We start from the raw sequence: 19,000 nt of genomic DNA, 5'->3' as shown, positions 1-19,000 counted from the left end.
AGGGTTTTACATTGAGACTAGAATTATGGGCTTAAATGGAGACAGTCTATCGAAGGCGAGTTGACTTGAACCCATTTACAGTTTATTCCAAAATCAATAGTGGCACAAATCAATAACTTGAAACAAACATGAGCATACATTTGACTAAACTCACCAAACAGCAGTTACAGGGAACAAAGCAAGACGAGAGACAGTAAGATGAGGGAATGTATATTAAGAACTAAGCAATGAATGAGAACATGGCACATGAAACAAGAGAACCAATCAGAACCTTATTATAAGACTAGGGAGACACAAAACACATCACATGAGGGCAAGGAAGTCACATGACTGAAAACTACAAAATAAAAGACAAGAAAACATGGACATGAAACAAAACCACAACCAATTGTGACAGACAGATGTCCTCTTTACATTATTTTAAGGTGGTGCAAACAAACAAGTAGGGATGGGCTTTTCGAAGCTTCAAATCAATAGAACCAATTGCGTCGCAAAAGGATTCACTGTTGAAGCGTTCAAAACGCCTGCTGGTCAAAACAGTGGAAATGCAACAAAAACTCAGGCCAAACATGCATAAAAACATCTTTTACAAATACATTACAAATGTTTTATTGAAAGTTAAATCTATCAAATGCTATTAACTAATCATCTAATTAGATTAAATATTTAGCTTCTGTGTAATACACTGAACAAAACGACTTTGGAGACGCTTATGGTAGAGAAATGGACATTCAATTCACAGGCAACAGCTCTGGTGGACATTCCTGCAGTCAGCGTGTCAATCGCACGCTCCCTCAAAACATCTGTGGCATGTGCTGTGTGATAAAACTGCACATTTTAGAGTGGCCTTTTATTGTGGCCAGCCTAAGGGTGCGGATCCACTTGTCCGTGCGACACTTTATTCCAATGGGTGGCGTCAAGCGACTTTAACGCACCCGCAAAGGATTCCTGGAAGGCGGCGCTGCATTTGAACAAATGCCGCGCGTCAAAAAAGGTGGCCGTAGCCCATTTTTATGCAAATTAATCTGTTGAACGTGACGCGACTATCCAATAAAAGTAGAGCGCATGGAGACTGGGGGAAGTCTCTCGCTGGTCCTTTGTTTTTCTCTCGCTGGTCCTTTGTTTTTCATTCCCCGCTGCCTCGAAAACACGCCCATAGCGGTAAACTTGAGGAATGCCCAACAACATACACATGAGGGGAAGTGTAAAAGTGGATCTGTACCGTCAGGCACACCTGTGCAATAATCCTGCTGTGTAATCAGCATCTTGATATGCCACACCTGTGAGGTGGATGGATTATCTCGGCAAAGGAGAAGTGCTCACTAACACAGATTTAGACAGATTTGTGAACAATATTTGAGAGAAATGAGCCTTTTGTGTACAAAGAAAAAGTCTTAGGTCTTTGAGTTCAGCTCATGAAAAATGGGGGCAAAAACAAAAGTGTTGCATTTATAATTTTGGTCAGTGTATGTGTTCTTTTAGTCATTTTCAGGGCTTGGTTCCATGGATTGCTTAGCTAAACAGGCCAATAAGAGACTATTAACTACTATCATTCCTTTTATTTATACTAATATCTAATCAAAATGTGTACAAATGTTTAAAGCTGATCAGAGATCAGGTAAAACCCATAGACACTTGTTCAATGGTTTGCTGGGTGGGGGGGGGATCTCAGTGAATCTGCATGATTTATGGGTTCAAAGATCATCGCCCCAAGCAGCGAACCATTTAAATTTTGAAACATTTATAAAACGCTATGACGCAACGAAACCTTCTTTACTGGAACCACATGACTTTGACAGTTTGATACACGCTCTGAACCACCGATTTGAAACCTACGATTCATTAAGGTTTTGAAGCTTGATGAAGCAGTGTTTCGAAACCGCCCATCACTACAAACAAGTGACTCAAGAATCATCTGAAACGACACCTTAAGCTGCAGTTAAACTCATGAGTTCAAACCCAAGGAGCAAATCAAGGATGAATCCGAAATTGCCCCCTGTACCCTTAAATAGGGCACAAATGGACAGCCATTTGTAGTGGTGTCCGATGACATAGTGGACGTTATTGAGTGCACTCATTCAATCCCACAGTGCTCCGCAATAACGAGTGCACAGCCAATGTACACACAATGGCTGTCCGAATTCACTCACTCGTTTTCATTCACTCCTGGACTAATGTAGGGAATAGTGAAAGAGGGTTTTGGGGTCAATTTCGGATTCAGCCTATATCTAGACACCCAACATCTGAGCAACAGCTTAGCAACGCCCTAACAACCACCCAGAACACAACCTAGTTTCCTGACAGCATATCTATATGTGTAATTAGTATTACTAAGAGTAAAGGTGCAAACATTTTGTGAAGAGAGGATACAACATGTTCTTTGATCTATATCTTTGTTGATCCTGGAACAACATTCCAATCAACCAGTCAGATTTGAGAGACAAGTTATATCAGTTTACAGTTTATGCTTATATCAAGTTTAGGTTTATAACCAGGTTCTACATCAGTGTTATACACTGATTGATTTTAGGGATAACTTATGAGTAGGGGTAGGAATGTAGTTAGGACAACATTTTCAGGCAGGAATGTTGTTCCAAGATCAACAAAATATGACCCATACTTGGCAAAATCACGGCGAACATATTCGCCACAGTTCACACAGAAGTCAAACCAAGCAGATTTCTGTTGGTCAACGCGGCACATTTGCGTGGCCTACGTTGCGAAATTTTCATGGGGAATTATTTCACCCTCACACAAAATTCCCAATCATCATCTAATTGAAATGGCCCGCAAAAATTTGCTGAAAGGTGTGGTCACATTTACTTTTGTGTGCGAATCTTCATGGTTTAATTTCAATAGGAATTCACGCGTAAATTCTTGCAAATGGCCAAGCAAATGTGGTGCATTGACCAAAAAGTGTCTTCTGTTTGAGCTGTGCTTCAAACATCACTGCACTACTAAGAATAGGTAGTGAATTTTTTGGCCAGCGGAATTTCATTAATGTGACCTTACCTGAACAACGGTACATGACATCACCTTACTGGTAAGTGTCTATTAACCATTTTTGGAGTGCTTTTAGAGGACAGTAATCCTACCTTAGACATGACTCACGTATGAAAACGTGTTTACGTTCACTTATGTAATCAAGTTTGTGTATAGGACAGTAAAAGAGCATGCAATGCAGGCCACCTTTTGTTACTGGTAAATACTTTTTGAAATCGGATAGGTTTAGGTTTTTTGGGAAATTACCTTTTTTCTTCCAGAGAGCTCTTGAGACCTTCAGAGTTTGTTATCCAAGAAACCTGAACTGGACCAAGCTAAAGCAGCTTTTTAGATTATTATAAAGAACAATGAAGAAATGCAAATATGTCTTAGTTTATTTGCAACTACTTTGTGATCGATTTATGTGATCTTTTGGACAATAGTACGCATGTATTTTTCAGTAATCTACTCTATGCATAATTATACAGTAGGTAAGGGTACACTCAGCAGTAAAGAATGTGCTTGCAGAAACAGGTATTCCATTTATCCTGCTGTACTGTCGCCCTGAGGGACTCTGCTACACCTTGAATTTGACAGCAAAATTCAAGAGCTCTTCTTGTAGTGTTGATGAATAAGTTCAACATAAATTAAACAAAATTATATGGTTGCAAGTCATTTTATTTTATTTCGTCTTTGTGTTGCTCCCTTAAACGGTATCGGCATAATATGGAATTGGTCATAACAATGGATACATCAATGTTCAATTTTCTTTGGCATTGTTTGTTAACCCTTTGATGATGTCCATGTCTTTAAAACTCATTTTTAACCATGCAGATTTTAGATCCAAACTGTGGATCAGCACCTTTAACTATTTCCCATAATTTATAAGTCTGCGATCTGTCATTTTTTAATTAAATGTGTTAAAAAATAAATAAATAATTGTGTGTGTGTATATATATATATATATATATAAAACATTACTTTAAAAATTAAAAGTTAATGTATTTTGGTAACACAAAAGATTTGTATTAACTGGAAAAAACAAAGATTAATTACGGATTAATTAATTAACCTTAACAAATGTATTGATCAATGTTAGTTAATGTTTGTTAATACATCAACTAATGTTAACAAATGAGGCCTTATTGTAAAGTGTTAGGCTACCTGTTTGTAGAACATGCAAATATATCAAGAATCCTGATTGGTCAAAATGCCAAGTGATAATGAAATATGCAAAGTGATCTTGAGTTAATGTCTGTCTCTGTACCGACTGCTGAATTATACATGTACAATGTACATTTTAAATAGATACAGTAGTTTACTGAACACCATGTGTGAGTATGTTTTACAAACACACCAGATAAGTTAGGTAAGTGTCAATGATCCAGTGTGTGTTTGCGCGCGCGCGCGCGCGTGTGTGTGCGCTCCGCCTCCACTCATTACACCAAACACACGAGGCTTGAGGCAGTGTATCTCACTGCGGTATGGAACAAGACACCTTCATTTTATCAATGACACGAACAGGAGGAGTACATATGAACTGTATTATGACAGCGGAGTAACTAAACAAACAGGACACGGTCTTAAACGGTGCCGGAGAACAACCCACAAGAGGTAAAGCTGCTAATTTACTCATATTAAGTACAACGTGTACACTTTTGTCAGTGTATTCCTTTATGGAGTACAGCAGTTTGTTTCTTTTTTTTAGAAAACCATTTTATTTGGGTGCATTACTTGTTAATTTGTTAAGTGCTCTTTTAGTTGTTTGTTGATAGTTCATTATGTTAACTTACTCATACTTAGGCTACTGTTTATGAATTAAATGGGAGATTTGTATCAAACAACTAACGAACCAGAAATCAACATGCACAGTACAATGGTAATACGATGATATTCTTTTAAAATATTATGATATGTGAAATATTATGTGTATGCCATCACGGTATTATGGTCCCACCACAGTACATTTTTGTAAGATATTGCTACCTAGGCGACATTTACTGGTATAATTGGTGCTGGTTTTGGCCGCAGCAATATTTCTGTTTATTCAGTGCCCCACTGGAAATGGCAAACATAAATATCTAAACACTAACAAACACAGCCTGTGACTTAACAGAGTTTAAAGCATGATATTATTACATTACTGTTGATCTGTCGATCTATCTGTCTGACTGTCAATTGATAGCTCTATCTATCTCTGTCTGTCTGTTTATCTGTATGACATGTCTGTATGTCTATCTGTCCCTAACTGACTGTCTGTCTGTCTGTCTGTCTGTCTGTCTATCTGTGTCTTATTTGTCTGTCTCTCTGTCTGACTGTCTAGTTGTCTGTCAGTTGATATGTCTGTCTGTCTATCTCTATCTGTCTTTGTCTGACTGTCTATTTGTCTGTCAATTAAAATGTCTGTCTGTCTGTCTCTATCTATCTACCTGACTGTCTCTGTCAATTGATATGTATGTATGTCTGTCTCTTAATCTGTCTGTCAATTGATAGGTCTATCTATCTATCTATCTATCTATCTATCTATCTATCTATCTATCTATCTATCTATCTATCTATCTATCTATCTATCTATCTATCTATCTATCTATCTATCTATCTATCTATCTGACTGTCTATCAATTGACATGTCCCTGTCTGTCTATATGTCTCTGTCTGACTGACTATCTATTTGTCTGTCTATTTTTCTGTCTTATTTGTCTGTCTCTCTGTCTGACTGTCTATTTGTCTGCCAGTTGATATGTCTGTCTGTCTGTCTATCTCTATCTGTCTGTCTGTCTATCTGTGTCTGACTGTCTATTTGTCAGTTGATATGTCTGTCTGTCTATCTCTTATCTGTATGACTATTTGTCTGTCAATTAAAATGTCTGTCTGTCTCTCCATCTGTCTGTCTGACTGTCTATTTGTCTGGCCATCTATTTGTCTGTCTGTCTGTCTGTCTGTCTGTCTATCTATCTATCTATCTATCTATCTATCTATCTATCTATCTATCTATCTATCTATCTATCTATCTATCTATCTATCTATCTATCTATCTATCTATCTATCTATCTATCTATCTATCTATCTATCTATCTATCTATCTATCTATCATGCAATGAATAAATGCCCTTACAAAAAGTTATGTGGTGGTTCTATGGTATAAGTATATTTGTAATGCTTTAGTACTGAATTTACTGCATTTAAATAGTAGATAAATTATATCGATTGAGTGTTTGACAGACAATGGGATAATAAGGGCACATCAACTCACTGTCATCTCTATTTTTTGTTTCTGGAAGTGTTTCCCGCACGTTTCTATTGTGTTGGCTCAAAGGATGATCGTCTTCACGCTCTGCCTGTACTTGTGGTCCTGGCTGTCATCCATTCACTGTCTGGAGTTTCGCTATCATAACAGTGTGGAAATGGAGCAGTACTTGAAAGACATCAACAGGAGGTATCCTGAGATCACACATCTACACAGCATCGGCCAGTCTATTGAAGGTAACACAGCTGTGGTGCAGCATTAAACACAATCATGGCAATGTTTTGCTATATTTGTCTTCTGTGAGTTAAGTTCCTCTCTGTCTGCATGTATTCCTGCAGAAGAGCACTCAGTGTTGTACAGTTTGAGGGCCGGCAAATACTGACAGATGCATGCAACTGGTTCAAACGTATTGCCTGTCCGTTCATTAGAGAGCTTATTGTGCAACAAATATTTTTATGAGTCTGCAAACAGCAGCAGCAGTAAAGTGAGCCCAATTTGTATATGTATGTATGCATGCATAAAACATTTATTTGATTGGCCTGATATACAGTCACTCACCACTGGGATTTTTCACTGTTTGCAGGTTCAAGACAGGGAATGCCAGTCTGTTTATTTTGCTGTGGTCACGTTAAAAATGTGGCACGCTTTAATTTTTTTACGATTTAGATTTACAAATATAACCAGGAGGTACATTAGGATAAATTATTAAAATAGTAATAATAAGAAGAATACAAATAATAATAAATAAATAAGATACAAATAAATCAAAACATTACAAATGTTTGCAATAAATAAAACATTTTAAAATATTAGCATATTTACATATTTTATTTATTAATATTGATTCAGGTATTGTCGAACTGCCTGTAAAATTAAAAACATTAATTCCCCCATACATTTTGTGTGAATTTCGCTAATAGAAGTTGCAGATGAATTTAGACAAGACATGGCATAAGTGAAATAACCAAATTTACGAGACACAGTTGAAAGCTGGGCAAGAAGATGTGATCCTTAAAGGGATAGTTCAGCCAAAAATGAAAATTACCCCATGATTTACTCACCCTCAAGCCATCCTAGGTGTATATGACATTCTTCTTTCAGACGAATACAATCATGTCCTGGCTAATCTAAGCATTATAATGGCAGTGAATGGCAGCCCAAAATTTGAAGCCAGAAAAAGTGCATCCATCCACTTTATAAGTAATCCACACGACTCCAGGGGGTTAATAAAGGCCTTCTGAAGCAAATCGTTGGGTTTTTGTAAGAAAATATCCATATTTAACATATTATAATGTAACATATCTAGCTTCTAGGGCTGTAATCTCGCAGTCGATTATTAGTCGATACGACCAAAAATCGACCAATCAGAATTTTTGCCACGTTCATTTAATTAGTTTTGCCGCTTTCATTTCATCAGGTGGAAAGCACTAACTGCTAATGGGGGTGTTTTCAGAGCATCCCTGTTTCACAGGTAACAGTCTGTCTTCAGGACACCCCCCTTGTTTTCACTTCTTTTGGATTAGCCCAACCCACTGGAGAAGAGAGACAGATTGAAGTAGGCTACTTTGCTGTATATTATTTATTTAATTGTGAGAGCGTTTTCCTAGTCAGTCCTCTTCTACCATGTCAACAAAGACATCAGCAGTGTGGCAGCATTTAAAAAAAATAGAAAATGGGAAAAAAGTCGAATGCACATTTTGCAACCAACAGTTTGCATATCACAGCTCGACGACAAACATGTCATATTACCTAAAGACGGTAAGCTAACTTGTCTACGTTAGGTTGCCTAGTCTGTTTTGAATTGCCCCGTCCCTTTTATTATTGTGCAAACTGCAAATTTATTTCTAGTATTATTTATTGGATTTGGGCACTTTATTATTATATTTTTTATTTGGAGCCTATAATGCGCGATGCGCTGTGCCCACTGTTTGTATTAGTTTTGAGCCTATGCTTTATTTTTTCAGTTATGCACTTTATTTTGTTTCTGCTCTTGGTCTGGCTTGTTTAATAAATATTCCTTTTTTATTAAAGTGGACGTCCCTTTTGTGTTTAAAATCCGCACCCGACCCGCTTAAAATAGAACCGACACCCGACCTGCACCCGAAATAAAATCAGTTTAGCATATCACATTATAGACACACTTACAAAAATGTTTATTGCCAGCATACAGAAGTTATTACACGACCATTAACACAAGGACAACTTCAGCCGAAGCTGTCAGTTATTATAATACATATCACAAAAACAATTGTCTAAATTATGTTGCATATTCCTCAAAAGTTCTTGTGATGATATCACTAGTTGACAACATAGTACTATATTTTCGGAAATCATAGGCTATGATATTGCGCAGGTGCACGTGATGCAACGCTGACAGACTCGTGTGTCAGACTCATTTCAGTGCAAAATAATCAGGTCAAAACCGATTTAATATACTGCAAATAGCCTACTAGTTTTTTATGTTTATTTATAATTCATTTAGGCAGACAACAAGGCCAACAATTACTACGCACAGTGCGCAGCTAATTAATTTAAAGTTTTTTTCCTAACGTCATTTTTAGTCTAAAATTTCAGGACTTCAGTCGACCAAGATTTTCTGTGGTTGATTACAGCCCTACTAGCTTCATATCCGCCTTCTGTATTCAACTTGCGAAAAAAGCGTAACTGGCACAGCAATTACGTTGGAAGTAGCATAAGCATTTTGAACTGCGAGAAGCGTTACACTTTCTTCGTAAGTTGAATATGGAAGGCGGTATGCTGGAAGCTAGATATTTTACTTTAAAAAGTTTTGAATATGGATATTTTTCTTACACACACCCATTGATTTGCTTCAGAAGGCCTTTATTAACCCAAAAAACACACTTCTTTAGTGACATTGTTTATTTTGTGCTCTAAAAACAGGTTGAAAGCGCTGCCGACAGCTTCCGTAACCCGAACGAAGCTCGTTGATGGACGTGCCCTTGCTCTCGCTCTGTTTGATGTGTGCACGCGCTCATCCGGGAGAAGTGCCCATACAAGCAATTCCCTCCTTTATTACATCATACAGGGCCATACTCGAAAAAAACTTCCCAAAACTTGTTAGAATCCTGAAGGAGTGTATTTGGCACAGAAATAGTCAAGTCAAGTCAACTTTATTTATATAGCGCTTTTAACAATGTAGATTGTTTGTTTCAAAGCAGCTTTACAGTGTTAAACAGGAAAATAATGCAGCATAATTTTATTCAGCTGTATAGCCATTCTGGAAAAAACGCTGATGTCATCAGTTCATTTACTCCATCATTCAAATTTTGACCATGTTTAGCATGAGAATTCAACTCTTTTAAGAGTGTAAACAAGTCAGAATGTATGAAATGGCATTAGACCCCACTTTTAAGGCCAAAAAGTATCTGGATCCTTTCTGCTGGTCAAATGTTGGTGTCTAACTCCTGTGGTTAACATTAGGGCATTGATATGCATCCACTGAATATTAGTCCTGAGAAATGCTCTAGCAGCATTTGTTTGCTTATGAGGGGATGATATTAATGATCTAAAGCAATGACATTCATATAAAAGTGCTGCTTAAATGTCCAAATACAATTTAGGGTCACTTGTTAACCCCTTACCTGTCACCCCCCTTTTTGAGAATACACATGAAAATGCACTATCCAAACTTAAAGGGCTGTAATTCAAGAATGCTTTGGAATATAGACCTAAGTTTGGTCTTGTTTTAAAGCAGACACTCGGCAGATTATTGCTGAAGTGAACACAATTCAAAATATGAAAGTATGAAAAAGTTATGGAAATTTAAATTTACTGTAAATAAAAAATACTGTACTAAATATTTTTATTTTACATAAAATATATATTTTACAACAATGTTTTAATCTAAAATTATTATAAAATCAAAGCCATATGTCTAACCAAGTTGTGTTCCAAATTTGAAGTTGATATCACAAAAATTGAAGTTCCCATGAGATTTTGTTTAGGCGCCACAAATAGCCACCGGGTGTCACACATATTCCATTGATTGTTTTTTTTGAAGCATTTTTCTGTAAATTTCTGTCCAAATATCCCTTCCATCACAAAATGGTCACCAAATATGGAACCCTGAGACTCAGACCTTTCCGACGATATGTGTTTTGTCAAGATTAGAAAAGATTTTTATTATAAAGTAGTTAAAATAAATGTTGTAATATAAAACATGACGATGCCCACTAGGGGAGGAGCCCGCTAGAATAATTTAAAGTACCGTTTCCATGGTAACGCAATGTCCAATTTCAAAACGGTTTTCACAGGATGAATTTTGAGTTCGTAAGCTTTCGAATGATACCTAATTTATGATAATTACTCAAATATATGATACAAAAAAAGCCGATCAAAAAAAGAGTGCCAGGTGTCCCGCCAGCGGGACGGTGACAGGGAAGAGGTTAAGGAATATTAGAAACTTCTATAGCAATCTTCATTGTGTATCTCTTACTATCTGATGTAACCGGGAAAATTCATCAGTATCTCTCTGAATGTGTTGTTTTGCTCAAATACAGTACATAAAAGTACAGGTTCCCCTTGAAACGTCCTGTGTAAAGGTGTTGGATTCAATCCCATCAGCCCTTTATGTACTGTTACATGTTGATCATAGTTATGAAAACATCATTACTTACTTTGAGTGAAGCCCTACTAGTTTTATTGCAATTCTAGGAGTATTCATGCATATTGACACCAAAATAGGGCTTGGGCGCCGCGTTGCATTCGTGGCGGCCATGTTGATGGCCTCGCTAATGTAAACATACAGCTAATAGAACGGGGAGAAGCAGAGTTGGGAGATAGTTTTTCTATGTTAAAATCCCGAAAAGGATGTGGAATTTACCGGGATACGTTAAATAGGGAAGCCAGGGACCGGTATATGGACAAAAGCGGAACTATTAACGGTTTGGATCCATATGAAATGTGCAGTTCACAAATGGATGGGTTCAGGAGTTGCAGATCATGAAGCCTATGTAACGTTAACCTTTTACCTTGAAGCATTCCAACTTCACTGCACCGTTCTGTGTTCTCGGGTTGCACTACTTGCAAATAAACACTGAAAAACATCTAATTGTGTGGCACTTCTTGCTTTTGCACTTTATACTGTTATTGCGTCTTGTTTATAAGACACATGCATTTAATTTAAGTATATTTATTGTGAAGATTGTGGGTATGGACGCAACAGACACTTATGGCTGTATTTAATGCACATTTATTTCAGCACAACACTAGGGCTCATGTTTGTCAGAGCACAACATACATACACAAGCTTATCGAGGAATGTCATGTCTTCGTCCTTGCTTGGCAACACCATGTGAATCGGTACTTTATCTGACAAAATAGTGTACTTGTTGCGGACGGTTCCAATCACCCTTTCCACGTTAATTCGGAGGTGGGCATTTTTTCTTGTGCTCTCCACATCTCTTGCATCCAGCTGACAGCGTCCTTGTGAAAGCAAAACGACTCTTTGTTACCTCGGATACTTGGTCTCCATGGTTGCACCTCCAAGCAGGAAAGCGGTGGAAAGTTAATCCATTTCCGACGCCAAATTAATCAAATTAAGACACACGACTGAGAGGGAGTACGTCTATAAACAGTGCGTAGTAGTCCGAGGAGCAGTAAAGGAGGCCATCAACATGGCCGCCACGCCAAGTAATGACGTCACGACGCCCAAGCCCTATGGCCTACTTGTATTTGAATAATGTTAACATTTGTTTAATCTCTCTTTCACCTCAGAGAAACTGTTTTGTTAATTTAGTGACTTAGACACAATGTTTGATAAGGATCTTGACCTCTGACCGAACTTCATGTCTTGTAGTTTCTAAGCTGCAAATACCAAAGTGGTTGAAGTGTAGCAAAGTAGTTCATATCAGCAGCAAAATCCAGTGAGATAACACAACTCGCTTGAACACTAGTTTCCCATGGTTCTACTCAGGTGCTTGGAAAGACCAGCCAGTTTTACTCTATTACCCCAACAAAAGGATCCTGGGTAACTTCAGTGCCATGCTTCAAAGGTCTTTCTCTACGCTTATATGGCCATACTGAAAGAACGTTTTGAAACAGGCTGTTTTGTCTGGGGATGTTTGAAAGGATAGTTTGCTCATCCCGTTTGTTATTTGAAAGGGAAATCAGTGCAGCTAAAGATTTGCCGTTTTTTCCACAGACGGTCAATCTGACAGTGTTAAACAGAGCCGGTAAATACAGCCCGCACAGGAGCACAATGCAGCTCCTGTGCTGAGAGATTGGTTTAACAAATAAAGCTGACCTTGGATTTGCATTTGGGTGACAGACAAGACAGTAGTTTTTACAATGAAATAACGCGATTTCCCGGCATCCTTAAGGCTTTAGGCTTTTTCTTATATTAGTGTTGCTGATCATGGTCCTATATGACAGCGATTCCCAACCAGAGTATTTGGAAATGGCATATCCTTTCGACCTATTTAAAGTATAAAACTTTACCACTTTTAGAATATTAGCCTAATATTAAAAATATTAGGCTAATATAAAAGAAAAAATAAATAACATTACCATTTAAGTTAATGTTTTTGAAAAGTCATGCTTACCGAGGATGTATTTATTTGATCAAAAATACAGTAAAAAAAATTTTTTGTTTTTTTTTGTGAATTCAGCAACCATTACTTATATTATTATAATCTGCTGATTTGTTGCTAAAAGATTACTTATTATCAATGTAGAAAACAAGTGTGCTGCTTAATATTTTTTTTCCAGGATTCTTTGATGAATAGGAAGTTCAAAAGAACAGCATTTGTTTTAAATGGATATATTTTTGTAAAAATGTAAAAACGTTTAAAATAAAAGCCATTACTATCACTTTTGATGTAAATGCGACCTTGCAGTATAAAAGTATTATTCTTACTGACCCCAAACCTTTTAACAGTAATGTATGTGTATAGGATAGTTTGCTCATCCCATTTATTTATTAATTTATTTATTTATGTAATTTTATTATTTAAGGGGGGGGGGGGGGGGGTTGAAACACAGTTTCAGTCACTCATGTCAATCTTGAGTGCCTGTAGAGTAGTATTGCATCCTTCATATCTCCGAAAAGTCTTTAGTTTTATTATATTTATATCTGAAAAAAAAACGAGCGGCTGGAGGCGTATCGTGTGGGCAGAGCTAAAGAATGTCGAGTGCGCGCAGCTATTGCGTTGAGAGCGTCTGAAAGCTCTGATATCCTTAAACGTGGAGAGAGAAAAAACATTTATCCTAAATAAACCATGGAGATCAATGAGATTTAGACGAGCTACAAATCCGGAGTTGAACTGGGCCCTTCCGGGAGAAGAGCCCGTATGGCCCATACAAGGACATTCCGCCCTTGTTGATGTCACTTTGGCCCATACTCGGAAAAAAAATTTGCGAAACTTATGAGAAACCGGAAGGAGTATTTTTGGCACAGAAATACTTAATTTTTGAAACTTTGTCCATGTTTAGCATGGTCTTTAACAGTGTAAAAAGCTCACTATGCATGAAACAGCATTTTCATCATATATATAATTATTTTTATTTTTTTTGGTGATAAAGGATATTTTATTCTTATAAATGAGAATTCTAAATATATCCTGTGTAATACAGGTTTGGTGTTGATTATGTGGTAAGACATAAAAGATGAGAAACTGAGTGATGTATCCACTCCCTGCCATTCATACCCTTTTTTTTCCGTTTAATAATGTAATTTTGTTGAGTTACTGTGGCCACCTAGCTCACGGCTATGGTGTTTACGATTGCAGAGTGATGGAGACATTGGTTTATCTTTGTTGAAGGTGCTGCTAGTCCGAGACATTTTAAGTTAATTCGGTTTGTGGATCAGGTTGCTCTTTTGGCTCAGCACAAAACCATCATTGAGCTGAACACATCCACTGCCAACTCTCTCCCTCTCTCTCTCCTGTCTCTCTCTCTCTGTTTTCTCCATCTGATTTAGATGCTAATATCACGCTGTACACATTCTCTCAACCTTTGTTTTTATAAGGGTGGTCCTCCATACGCTTCAGACCAAATCTCGTTTACTTCATCTCTAGACCAGCGGAGTGCCCCAAGGCTGACCCCTGGGCCCACTTTAGTTGATTAAAACCTAAAGTAAACCTCTGCTTCCCCAGTTAAAGATCTCTACTAATGCAGGTAGTGCCCAAAGCTAATCCAAGGACACTGCGGTACCATACCATTTAATTTAGCTGATGGAGTCGCACTTCAAGAAAGCAACCCTTAATGAAGTTGTTCCCATCTCTTTCATCTCTTGGGAGCCTTTGTTACTGTCCGATTGTAAAGCCCATTTCTCCAATCACTTCAGACCTCAAGGAGATTGTGTAGCCATTGTGCGCTCTTGCCCTGTCAAGCTAACCCCTTGTCCTAATCCCACAGTGTCGCCTATTTAAGGCCAGGAAATAAGAGACCCGAGCTGGCTAGAGGTAATCTAGGACACCAGCTGCTTAGCTTGGAAGACCGTCCTTGTTTGTCGATTGCCCTGTCTCGGCCTAATCAGTGTTACAGTTGCCCACCAGGGTAAGAACGGGGGGTGGAGGCAGACTATGATTATCACTGATGTAATATTATGTTTCATATGCTTGATTAGTTGGGCCTAATTAGCTAAAGCGCTTGTAGGGTGATTATCAACCCAGACAAATGCCAGTTGTCATTTGGCAACATTGTTGGCTTAATCAAGATTACACTACAGAAATCCTTTAAGCATTCATAATGCTGCACATCAATTTTGTCATGTTTGATAAATAGCAGTAATTGGATTTCAGTTCTGGTAGGAAATGGGGGAAAAAAACATTGTTAAATGGAGGAAGTGGCATGTATCGGCTCTTGTGATTTGTGTAAAAGGGTGGTTGACTCTTTGTAGCCTCTGTTGAAGTTGCAATGAAATGGAAGTAGCCACAGATATTTTCTTATCCTAACTACTTCCGAGTGTAACAGATTATCGAAAATAAAAAATTTACTTTGTTCTAGAGGTGGCTGTTATGGCAAAAATATGTCTTATCACGATAAGATAAACCAAGACTACACTCTTAAAAATGCTGTGTTAAAAACAACCCAAGTTGGGTTGAAAATGGACAAACCCAGCGGTTGGGTTAAATGTTTGCCCAACCTGCTAGGTAGTTTTATTTAACTCAACTATTGTTTAAAAATTACTATATGGCTGGCTTAAAATTAACCCAAAATAGGTTGGAAATTGAAAATCAGACACAATTACTAGAGGAAACAATAATCATCAAAAGGTGAACATTTATTAATAAGCAATTTAATAAATGTTTATTGTTTAATTACTATTCATTAAACTTAATGTTAATTTATTAAACGTTTGAATAAACGTTATTTTCCAACATATTTTGGGTTCATTTTAAGTGTAAGGTCGCTAAAATCTTGTTCCAAGGAAGGTAACGAGCTGCAATTGAAGGCTAATAATTAATCATTCCAGAGTTAATCAGAATAGGTCAAAATGTAACAATTTTATTAACAGCCAGGTAAATGTATAATGCCAATTACATAATCAATTCAAAGATAATTCGTACATAACACAAAATATTCCAAAATAGCCTAAAGACTGAAAGATTTCCTGACTTTCTGAATATTGCGTAACACAGAGCATTCACGTGTTACGGGCCAGTCTTATTAAAGTATTGCGCCCCGAACTCACTACTACCTCGCTTTAAGTAACTCAGACCAGACCGTAACCTCTTTCAAATGGAAATGCATGATAACAAAGGGAATTTAAATTGGATCAAGTTCCCATTTGCCTGAATTGAAAGAAGAGACCAAATGGCTCCAAAAGCCACACCCATCATAATATGCAAAATATCTCAAAGCTCTTAAAACTCTTATTAACTTCTTGTATACTTCTGTGGGGACGAGATTGTTGTACCAGTCGCACTGAGACATTTCTAATGATATCAAACACATATAATATTGAACAGTGAGAACCTACATCCAAATTACACAGATTTTGGGTGATCTCTCAGCATGAAGTTGAGTGGGATATGAGAAAAAAGGAGAAGGGAAATGCATATAAATTAAGGCTATTTTCATTTGATTCGCTCTGTGTGACGTCGTCTGCGAAAAAGTGTCCTCTTTGTTTTCCACCAGACAACTTGGCGTTATGCAAGTTTTCTCAGACTTTCATAAGCAAGCCATACAGTCATTTTTAAACAATAGTTGAGTTAAATAAAAAGTTAAATAAAATAAAATAAAAGTTGTTTTGTTTCTGAACAGTACAGTCATTTACAAATAGGGAACTAATGTGCTTTAGGCATGTGCACTCAGAAAACTGTATATCAGAAGTTTGACAAGGTTGTAAAACGCATGCAAATAATAAACTTAGTGGTGTAGCCACTATAGAAAATTAAAAACCATAATAATAATACAATAAAAAAAAACAGCAACTGATAGAATTTGCACTGTATTACAACACTAATGGTCTGTCTGTAAAGGCCGATTATGGAGACATTTTAATCTTTCATCATCTTATATAGTCATGCTGCACACCTTTAACTTGGTTGTTCTATGCTTTGGTTGTTGATTGGATTTTCAGATGTGGACATTGCTCTCAAAAGTGGAGGCAGATAAATAGGGGTGAGGGTGAGGTTAAAGCAGAATAAATGATTGAAGAAGTCCTGCATACATCATCTGTCATTTTCACCGGAAGGTCCAGTTATGACATTTTGAAAAAATGAAACACATGAACAGATTAATTGTTCACAGGAAGATCTATAACTTGCATTTAGAAAATAAATGGGGTGAAATTTCATAGCATGCAGACTTTACGAAGTCAAATTTTAATCTCACACAAAAAAAAAAACACTCCTACTCTTTTATTGCTTTGGGAGTCCAGGTGTGTTAATAACAGGGCTGATTTTATTACAGTATATTGGAGCATATTGGACCAGAAGACCATCAATTTTGCAGATGACATGGAGACTTGGCTGTAAATGTGAAAAAAAAATTTCCCCCTGTTTGGAGGTTGTGTGTGAACAGGACTCGCTGTCAAAATGTCCTCAAATCAGTGCTGGCAATGCCAAAACAAGGTGTTAAAGTTCTCTATCGATGGTATGTGTGAACAAAGCCATAATATCAGCATGCACGTTCGAGCACGTACAAGGTTACGATGCTCTGGCGTACTGCAAGAAGTCTGCTTTCAAAGAGTTTGACCCAGTCAGAGTTTGACACCATTATAGATTTACAAGTAAATTTCATAGACTGTGAGACCTCATGAACAAAACTAATTGCGCATTCCAAATGCATTGTATTCCACCATTATTAGTCATTTTATTTAGCCTACATACCCCCCCCCCCCCCCCCCCCCCCATTTGTTGGTATCCTACTACAATTATTCTACATTTAATGGCATTTTAGTGGTGACTGAAAAGTTAATCCAGTATTATTACAAGACTTTAGTGTAAAAGTAGCTAATCTGTTAGAGGTAGAGAACCTGACACTCTTTCTAACAGTGTCAACAAGACTAAAGAAACTATTGTGGACTTGGAGAGAGGCCCCGTAGTGAGAGTGAAAGGCTTCAAGTATCTTAAGGTCCACACCTCAGAAAGCTTTACATGGACCACACACACCAGAGATTAGTTAGGAGGCCACAATAGAACCCATACCTTTGGTGCCTGGGGATGTCCCGGATGGCCCCCATGAACTTTGTAAAGGTGCACTATTGAAAGCGTCCTCTCAGGTTGACCTACTGACTGGTGTGGAAGTTCCAAGCACAAAATAGATTTAAAATCATGTAAGTCTTTTTATCTTTTGTCTGTGTCAGGGAAGAAAAGTAAACACACATCTGTGAAGAGTAGCATTTGTGTTTGGAATGATGAATTTTTTATATTTAAATTACAATAAATAACAGAATTTTCACTCGGGTAAACTATCCATTTAAAGCAGGGGTGTCCAATCCTGATCCTGGAGACCCACTCTCCTGCAGAGTTTAGCTCCAACCCTAATGAAACACAGCTGAACCAGCTAATCAAGGTCTTTCTAGGCTTACTAGAAACTTTCAGCAGGTGTGTTGAGGCAAGTTGGAGCTGAACTCTGCCGGACAACGGCCCTCCAAGACCAAGTTTGGACACCCCTGATTTAGAGTTTGAGCACCGACCAGCAATGCATGTACTGTATCAATATACAAAAGGTTGTAGCGGTTTCTTGTCAAAAAGGTAAAATATTTTTATTTTTATAAATAGACTAATGCTGCCTCCACGTGCTATCGGAAATTTACTAATTCCCACGCTTGATTACGAGCTTGTTGCATTCAAGTGTTTTGTTGTCGGAATGAACATGAATCATGGAGGACACCAGGTTTATTCTTGCCTATTTATTGGGAAAATCCTATTAAAACCAACATCATATGTGGTGTCCCATGCCCTGACAACAATGTAAACTTTCCACATAGTCCTCTTTCTGCCGATTTTGTTATTTCAGTCAAATGCAGGCTATTTTCGCTGTGTATCAAACATACAATACTCTTCAAATGATTACTCGTACATGTAAATATGCAATACATTAATGTCAAGACAAGACGGCCTAGCTGTTTTGGTTCAAAGACAGATATTTTACCTGTTGTAGTGTAGGTCTATCTATGCATTACAAGTAAATTTACTGAAAGGCTGTCGGGAAAGTGTAATCAAGTTCATCAAATTCATTCACAATATGCACAAATTCATTCTTAATTATGTCTAATATGCTAAAAATGTCTTTAGTTGCGATGTTTGCATCCCTGAATTTTAGGCTACTGCTAGTCGTTTAACATTTCTATTCATAGGC

General features: G+C 37.4%; 1 protein-coding gene across 2 annotated transcripts in view; it reads left to right on the top strand.

Annotated features, from left to right (window-relative positions):
- The window catches only part of cpm (carboxypeptidase M), a 54,909-nt gene that overhangs the window by 3,033 nt on the left and 32,876 nt on the right, over positions 1-19,000 (top strand). The window contains exons 1-2 of one of the 2 annotated variants that reach the window (XM_079816446.1): positions 4,402-4,596; positions 6,264-6,465. In XM_079816446.1, coding sequence (XP_079672572.1) covers positions 6,300-6,465 — 166 coding nt within the window. In that variant the 5' untranslated portion in view covers positions 4,402-4,596; positions 6,264-6,299. Of the gene's footprint in view, positions 1-4,401; positions 4,597-6,263; positions 6,466-19,000 lie in introns of those variants that run through there. The other variant, XM_079816447.1, reaches the window with a different exon arrangement.

Source organism: Gobio gobio (genome assembly GCF_949357685.1).
Source record: "Gobio gobio genome assembly, chromosome: 5".
NCBI lineage: Eukaryota > Metazoa > Chordata > Actinopteri > Cypriniformes > Gobionidae > Gobio > Gobio gobio.
This window is presented reverse-complemented; position numbering and strand designations above follow the sequence as displayed.